Here is an 8626-nt window from a genome sequence, read left to right on the forward strand (position 1 = left end):
TCACACAAGTATGTATTTTTAAAAAAATCTTTTATTACCTGTCTGTCAAAACCAAGAGTAAGCAGAGAACATAACTAAATTCTGTCCTCAGCATTTCATCTTTCAGAGTGAAAATGTCGCTGCAGATGGAAGCCAGGAGACCAGCACAGCAATCAGCAGCACAAGCAGTCCTCCATCCCTAACCAGGTGCATCATGGTGTAATTTCTTGGCTTTGATCCACATCCCTGGGCTCTAAACCACTCCACCACTTCATCCAAGTTGTACTGCTGGGGCTCATAGCCCAGCTCCTTCCTGGCCTTCTCCATGCTGAAGTAGTGTGTGACACCAGTTTTGTAAACCTCTGTGCGAGTGAGGAGGGGCTGGAAGTTATAAACGTGCCCCACAAGGAAATGAACTCTTTCAGTAAGGAATGCAAAAAAATAGACAAGGGAGAGGGGAAGGCGCAAGGTTGGGAACTTGTAACCCAAACCTTCCACCAGTGGTCGGAAAAATTCAAAGTTATTGACAGGCCTGCCATCAGAAATGAAATAGGCCTGGCCTGCAGCAATGTGCTGCTTGCTGGCTCTGAGGGCCTCGGAGGCAAGGACGTGAGCCTGGACCAGGTTGTCCACGTGTACAAACTCCACCAGACTCAGAGGGTCTCCATAGACAAATTTAAACAGTCCCCTTTCAATGTAGCTGACTATTCTTGGCAGGTGTCTCTGCTCCCCAGGCCCGTAGATCCCTGCTGGCCGCAGAGCACAGGTCCTCAGGACACCTCTCCCATTTCCCAGCTCAGCACCGTTTGCCTCCAGCACCTTCATCTCAGCTAAGGATTTCGTTCTGGAGTAGTGATCAGGGTGAAGGTGCAGAGGTAGGTAAGGCAGAGACTCATCCCCATTTTCTATAATCTGGCCTCCAAATATCACATTGTAGGTACTTGTATAAACCAGGCTGGGCACTCCCCTGCTCTTGCAGGCCTGGATGACGTTTTCTGTTCCTTTCACGTTAACGTCTTCTATAAGTTTTCGGTTCAGCTGCTCCCTGCCAGACATTCCATAGGAAGCGATATGGAACACGCAGATTACATCTCTGAGAGCTTCTTCCACTTCTGACAGGCAACAGATATCCCCCTGCATGAACTTCATTCCCTCTGGCATGGTTTGAAGGGGCTTCACCACATCAAAGAGGATCACATCCACTCCCTTTTGATATATGGCACAACCTAAACTGAAACATGACAGAAACCATGAGTTAGGATATGGCACCATGGTGCATGAAACATCTCACCTGGAAGGGGAAGAAGACTATTAACTGTTTTTATGCTGATTATTTTTCTGGTGGGAGTCTTTTAAATGCTCAGCCCCCCACTACAGGGAATATTCAGCTGTGATAGTTTAGGTACTGAACTGATTTCTCACATTCCATCAATACTTGGAGAAAAAGGAGAAAAAGAAAAAAGAGGGAGAACTGCTGTAAATGAAAATTCTGAAGAGATTAGCAACAGCAATTTTCAAACGTGTGACTATTGCCAAATATTTTTTATAAAAACAAGCTTTACTTGTTTTATCTTACTGCTTTTGTACCATCCCAGTTCTAGCAAAACAACAGGGTGGTCTTTGCCATTGTGTTCAAAATTTACAGAGGAGTGGGAGAGAAGCTTCTAAGCTGCTGTGAATGCTTTGCCACATGTCTACATTTCACTCCAAGTCACAGGTATTGACACAAAGTGTAACTCTGGTGTTTCTCTTCCCCTTTCCTACATTTTTGTATGTCTATTGTGTTTTAAGGGTGTGAGAGTGGAGGGAAAAGCCAAGCAGAAGTCAGATAGGCATCTCCTGAGAATTTTTTTCCTTCCCCTGACTTGAAATTGACTTTATTTTCTGCTTCTGACTGTGATCTCTCTCCCTCTGTGAGCAGTTATAGTCTAGGGCTCAAAATAGGATTTTTTCTTTACATGGGCTGCAGCAAGGGAAAATGGATTCCACGATATGTGCACCTTATTAACAACCCTAATTCTAAACCACCACTGTTCATGAAAGTAATATATTCTTGAGAGTTCAGCTGGAGTTGTTAACCTATAGAGCTAAGCATACGTGTAACTATTTGCAGGTGAAAAGAAAACAAGTGTAGGCTTGTCCTTCAGAGCGGGCTGACGGTGGTGATCCCAGCCCTCTACAGAGATGAGCACACAGGTAAATAAATGTCTGCCAGGCAGCTGCTGCCAGACATTTGGAAAGGGGATAACAGCTTTACTTACAGCCTCTGGAAACAGAGTGACTGAGGTTGTTTAAAACTGAGGCCCCGAGTGAACCAGAAGATGGGAACACCTGGATCAGGTGTCTCAGGCCCACAGGTCTCCCTTTTACAGACGGATTTTGCTGCCTCCCCAGCAGCAACCTCTTACATTTATTCCTGTATGTATTAACTATTTAATGCACTAACCGGAAGCCAAAATAACCCCCTCCTCCAGTAATGAGGACTCTTTCCTTGGCAGCGTTTCCTTCTTCCATCCTCCTTCCCTTCGCACCGTGTGCTGGAACTGACCTACAAAACACACCGCAAACACACCCATAAAAACCAGTCCGCGTTTTACCATCGCTGCACATTCCCGTCCTTATCCACCGCTCTCGTTCGCGCTTTAATTCCGGCCCTTCCCCGGGGAGCAGGAGGCGATTCAGGGCCCGGATGGCTCCCAAGGGAGGGAGGGAGGCTGTCCCCGATGAGGGAGCGCCGTGCCAGCCCCGGGCCCCCGTACCTGCGGCGCTGCCGGCCCGTCCCGGCCCGGCCCTGCCGATTCCCGGGGCGGCGCCGCTCCCGATCCCGGGAAATGGAGCCGGGCGGGGCGGGGGCGGCCCGAGATGGCGGCGGGAGCTGGGCCTGTGTTGCTGTCAGCCTGTGCTGGTGTGGATTTCTCTGCCGGGCCGGTGATGCTGCTGCCCTCCCCGCACAGCCCCTGAGATGAGGGGCTCGGTGGTGAAATCAGAGCCTGTCCCGGCCCGGTGTTTGTACCGCAGCCCGCGGGATCGATCCGGGCTGGAGCAGCAGTGGGAGAAGAGCTCGGGGATGTTGGTGGCTGGGAGCTGGACCTGCTCCAGCCCTGATCCCCCATGCCTCGGCCCTGATCCCCCCATTCCCCGGCCTGAGCCCCCCTTACCCTGCCCCTGATGCCCCCGTTCCCCGGCCCTGTAGTGGCTTCCCCGGGCTGATCCCCCCGTGTGGACAGCAGGGAAGGGAGCAATGCTGCCTCTCTGCCCCGCTCAGGTGAGACCCCACCTGCGCAGCTGCCTCCAGCTGGGAGAACTGGGATTGTTCATCCGGGAAAAGAGAAAAGTTGTGGTCTTCCAGTAGCTGAAGGGAGCTCAGAGGAAAGATGAGGCAAGACTGTTTGCAATATATGTAGTGACAGGACAAAGGGGAATGGCTTCACGCTGAAAGAGTAGGGTTAAATCAGATATTAGGAAGAAATTCTTCCCTCTGAGGGTGGTGAGGCCCTGGCATGGCATGCCCAGAGATGCTGTGGCTGCCCCATCCCTGGCCTTGGAGCAACCTGGTTTAGTGGAAGGCGTCCCTGCCCATGGAACTACATGATCCTCAAGGTCTCTTCCAACCCAAACCATCCTGAGATTCTCTCAGGAGGTGCCTGCAAGTGTCACCCCAGAATGTGAAGCTCTGCAGAGGTCTGGGACACTTAAGAGGGGCTGAGGAGCCCTTGACTCTTGTCAGTTTGGGTGGACATGAGAGTTTCTGGGCTTGCTGCTGAACATTCTTCATGGGAAGGGCTGTCAAGCGTTGGAATGGGCTGCCCAGGGAAGTGCTGGAGTCACCAGCCCTGGAGGCATTCCAGAAATCACTGGACATGGCAGTGCTGTGGTTTAGTTGACGAGGTGATGTTGGGTCAAAGGTTGGGCTTGATGATGCTGGAGGTCTTTTCCAGCTTTAGTGAGTCTGTGATTCCCTGGTACTGTGGAGGTCCCACAGCTGAATATCCCACCATGTGCCCTCACAGCATCTCCCTGGATCAAAGTGGCTGTCCCACATCCTGCTGTGTTTGTCATGAGCCTGGACCATGGAGCACACTCAGAGCAGTCTGCTGGGTCCTGTGCAGAGGTTGAGATGTTTTTGGCAGTGGGGAGACCCTGCCCAGCACTGCCTGGCTGCAGCAGAAGTGCTCCTGAGCTCACATCAGCAGTCCCAGCTGTCTGTGAGAGAGAGCTGTAATAGGAAAACAATGAAGAATTACATGATCAAAGTCTGGCTTGTATTCCATTGTATTCCATTTTTCATTTGCAGAACTGAGCCACTTGGGGAATGCCAGAGAGTGGATTCAGTGTCAAAGCTACTTAAAACTCTGCAAAACTCCTTTCTGTTTTGCAAAACCTTGACAGAAGTAGATGCAGTAGGCTCTGTTGTATTTTTGATGGATGGCTGGCAAGAGTTAGAACTAAGCAGATTCTAAGAATTCTGCAAGTACTAAAATATTTTTTTCTTTAGGAATGATTTCTTGCTGGTGAACCTCTGGGACTCTTAAATAGAAATTTCAAGATGGACCTGGTGCTGTACCTGGTTATACAGAGCTGCTGCACCTGTGGAGATGTGCAGTGTCTGGTATGGAGGGCATCCCTCAGTCATAGCTGATTTCCCTGTCTCCTGTCTATAGCAGGAGAGTGGGTTTGAAATAGCCTTGAGGCATCCCCTAAGATACCATCCAGACACATAATCAATGATGTGCTCACAGAGGTATAAGAATTCTAGCTCACAAGCAGAAAAATCCCTTACTTATTCCTAAATACTAAATATAAGGATTCTGTATGTCTGCACATACCTTCAGGATTTATGCATAATCTTGATGAAGGTTTTGAGAATATTTTCCCAAATGTTTAATCACTTGCAAAGTCCAAAAGAGTCCTGAACTTTCCCTGAGATCTGTGGGCACGAAGTTTTTTTTACCTTTGAGTCTTACAGAGTTTAGGAAGCTTGGTGGTTCTCTTTTGATGAAAGAAACTGTGTTTGAATGGAATGCTGAAGGATCACAGAATATCTGAGGCTGGAAGAATATTGCCCTGTTGAACCTCTGTGAAAAGCAGCCAGAGGGGTTCCACGGGTTTGTGTTGGCATTGAATACCTCCAAGGATGGAAACTCCATGTTCAGCCACTTTCCCCTCACATCTCCCAGGGCTTTGTGCTCTCAGAGCAGTGGCCTCACCCTCTGTGTTTGTGAGCAAATCCCTCTGTTTGAACAGGCAGCTGTTCACCTCAGGGTGACGTCTGTCCCTGGACTTTGTGGTGTGTCCATCCAGGACAATTTGCAGGACTGACACCCCTCTCTGTACTTTCTGCTTTATCTTGCTCTCTGTATGTCATCCACAGAGAGTGAATTGTGACAGGGTATCTCAGAATTATGGACATTGTGACTATAATAAGGCTGTGGTTTAGATACTGTAAAGATGTTGCTCTTAAGCCACTGTCAGTTTTATTTCTCATCATAGTGAGCTGTCCTTCTTTGGCTTCACAGAATAGTGAGGAAGATTCATTCCTTCAAAATGGTGACATCTGTGGAAGCTGTGGGTAAATATTGTCCTCCTTTGACAGTGACACATCTGGTGTTAAGACATGACACTCTCAGATCTCAGTTTTGCACAACCCATTTATTACTGGTTTTTCATTTCCTGTGAGACTCTGCTTTTCCTAAGGTTTTATGGACTTTCTGAATGTATCATAAGTTCTGTTTTGCCATCAAATGAACAGACTTCCAGTTTTAGTTTATACATAATACTGAGATCGTGTCCTTTAAAAAACCATGTAAACCCTTCCCTTTAAAGATCCAGGCTTTTGGAGCATGCCTTGCATGTATCTCAGCATGCGGGGAATGCGACTACTTCAAGAGATTGCATTGATATCTTGAATTGCATGTCAGGGCAAAATGTGTCAGGATAGAAGGATTTGCAGTGTAACTGGGAATTATCTGCAGTGAACCTGAAATGGGCTGCAAAGGAATCCTTAAATCAGCTAAATAAGCAGCTGCTGTAAACAGTGCAAGTTAGAAAGAATCAGCAATTAAATAATTAATTATTCTTTCATAGTATGTTAGTTCATCTGGTTCCCTTTGCAATTTAAAACACTTTGCTAGTAAAATTATTTTTATCATCAAAATACAAAGTGTGCCAGCAGTACTATTTTAGGAAGCAAGGCAATATTTCATCTGGGAAAATAAACCTTAGCTTACTGTTTTCTTACTATTTGATTGATTTCTTTTAGGTATTACTTAATTGTGATTTTTTTTTTAATTGAACAATACAATGACAGAAGAGAACAAGATTTAAAACTAGGTAGAACCAACCATGCTTATGGCCTTATTAAAACATATAAAACCAATTGGTTAAAGTAGTATTGAAGAGCTGAAAACAGAACATACATTGTGAGGGAAATTAGAATTTAATATTCAAAATTAGAATCAGACTTTCAGTCTAGATGAGACTGGAATATGTTTCAAGGGGGGAAAGTGTTCTGGATAAAAATGCTGGTCTGAGTTTTCATCTTGGCTCTGGCAGAGGTTTCCTTAGTGACCTTCAGAGTATTGATTTGTGTTCTGTGACAAAGGTGTCATTGAACTTTCTCCCTGCCTGAGGTTATGGTTGTGTTGGTTTTGTTTGTGTTTCTGATGCTCAGATGGGAGCTGCTGTAGAAATAAACCAGGAAATCAGATTTATGGAGCTCCAAGAGCTCAGAGAAGTGTGCAAGTTACACCCTTTGAAAATGTCAGCACTGACTTCTTAGGGCAGCTGCTGACTGTACAGTGTTGCTTGTGGAATGTCATACATCTGGTGATGTGTGTGGAGATGACCATCCAAAGTGCTTCTAGTTGCTTTTTCCTGTGAGTTCCAGTAATGGAAAAACTATTTTTTCCACACTGAGAAAGGAAGATTTCAGGATTAATTGTATTTTCTGCTTAGTGAACACCATTCACTGAATTGTTCATCCAAGCAGTTGCTTTATATCATTTTCCTAATCTAATTCTGCTTTAGGAGATATGACTTTATAAACATTTTAGTCCTGACTAGACAGAGGTGCAGGGAGTAGTGGATTCCTTATCAAAGTGAGAATTCACAAAATGGAAAGAAGCCTCTACTTGACAGTCTCTTGTAAAGGGTCAGACTGTTTGCAGAGTATTTTGAGATCCTGGGATGAAGGAAGATTTTTATGTTTGTTATGTAACACTTTCTGTACTGTCAAAAACAAATCTCCATTTTATTAGAATTCTGGGATCATCTTGAGTGTGGATTTTGGGGTGCATGTTAACCTGTAGCTAAGAAGTTCCTTTCCATCCATGTCCAGAAGCAAGATCCAGTGAATAACCATGGAGGGAAGAGGATGTGATGCTGTCCCTGCTCACAGGGTTCTGTCTCTGCTCGTTTGCTCGAGGCTGTGCAGGAGGGAACCTTCCATCCCCCCTTGCCCAGGAGCAGCTGGCAATGGGGTGTAGGAGGGTGCAGTCAGCTTCAGAAGGGACAAACTGCTCAAACTTTGGCTGTTTCACCCCAAAAGAACAGGTTGGGCAGAAACACCAAGCAGCTGCCAGTCAAACCAACTACTTTAGGTGTCTGGTGTTCCTTTTGCAGTTCCATACTCGGATAACACCTGTGCCCTGGGAGAGGGAGCTGTTGTAGCACGGACAGCATTGATGTCACTGTTAAATTTGATGTCAGGGCTCAGTTCCAGTGAGGTATTTCACACAAGATGTGCACTGTGTGGTGTAAACAACAGGCTGGCACAGGGCAGCCTGCCTTCACAGGGCACCACAATTGAGGCTCAGTAGTCATGCCTTGGCTGACCTGGATTTTCTGGGTGGGTTGCACTGTGGTCATCCTCACTGAGTTAGTTATGAAGAAATCATTACTATAAAAGACACTGAAAATGCTTTGAATTCTCTTGGTGAAGATTCTTAGGGACCAAGCTTGATTCTGAGGTGTCCATTCAGCAGTAGGAAGTGATGCATACTTTCTGTGGAGCCATCAGAAATTAACTTCTTTTCCATTCTGCAATGCTTTGAAAAATTTAGATTATCCCATTTCCAAAAGTAGCAGTTATTTATCCTAAAGGGAAGGGAAGAAAGTTTGCATATTTTGGGATAAGTAAATGGTTGAGCACAGGACTGTGTTCTCCCTTTTTACTTTGATGCCAAGTTGCTGTTTGTGGTCTCTGTGTCTCTTTGTGTACCCTGCAGGGCACATCAATAACCCAGTTCTTAGAATGAGTATTTATTAATCTTCATAACCTCCATGGAGCTGAACAGACTCTGCAGGGACTCACCCACTGCTGAGCACTTCAGTCCAGGTGTCTGAAGTCAGTGTTTGCTCCTGTGATATTGATCTTAAGCTCCCTTAAGCCTCATGTGTTTTTTAAAGTGGTAATTTGACCTGATGTGTTACCTGATGTTCTGAGGTGTTGATGTCTGTTTGCATAACATATTGCACTGATATTAATCCTTAGCAGTACAAGGTGATGCTATCCAGTGTAATTGCAGCACCTTGGAAGTAAAAGCCAAATTTTAGCTCATCCTGTACCCTCATTAATAACCTCAGTATTGCACGCAGGACTGCAAGGGCTCAAGGGTTGAGCCTCTTTGTACCTGAATGGAATATATAC

The 8626-nt window shown here is 46.0% G+C and overlaps 1 protein-coding gene across 1 annotated transcript; it reads right to left on the bottom strand.

Annotated features, from left to right (window-relative positions):
• On the bottom strand, positions 1 to 2747 carry SDR42E1 (short chain dehydrogenase/reductase family 42E, member 1). The gene is made up of 3 exons (XM_058034210.1): positions 2739 to 2747; positions 2426 to 2527; positions 1 to 1210 (listed from the first exon to the last, which is right to left on the bottom strand). The coding sequence occupies exons 2-3, from the start codon at positions 2491 to 2493 to the stop codon at positions 103 to 105; spliced, it is 1176 nt and encodes a 391-aa protein (XP_057890193.1). The 5' UTR covers positions 2494 to 2527; positions 2739 to 2747; the 3' UTR covers positions 1 to 102.
• Between the last annotated feature and the right edge of the window lie 5879 nt (positions 2748 to 8626).

Source organism: Melospiza georgiana, chromosome 14 (genome assembly GCF_028018845.1).
Source record: "Melospiza georgiana isolate bMelGeo1 chromosome 14, bMelGeo1.pri, whole genome shotgun sequence".
Taxonomy (NCBI): domain Eukaryota; kingdom Metazoa; phylum Chordata; class Aves; order Passeriformes; family Passerellidae; genus Melospiza; species Melospiza georgiana.

Coding starts and splice junctions, on each gene's coding strand:
- SDR42E1 (XM_058034210.1), bottom strand. CDS start 2,493: ATGGAAGAAGGAAACGCTGCCAAGGAAAGAGTCCTCATTACTGGAGGA. Junction 1,211..2,425: donor GGGGGTTATTTTGGCTTCCG/GTTAGTGCATTA, acceptor GTCATGTTTCAG/TTTAGGTTGTGCCATATATC.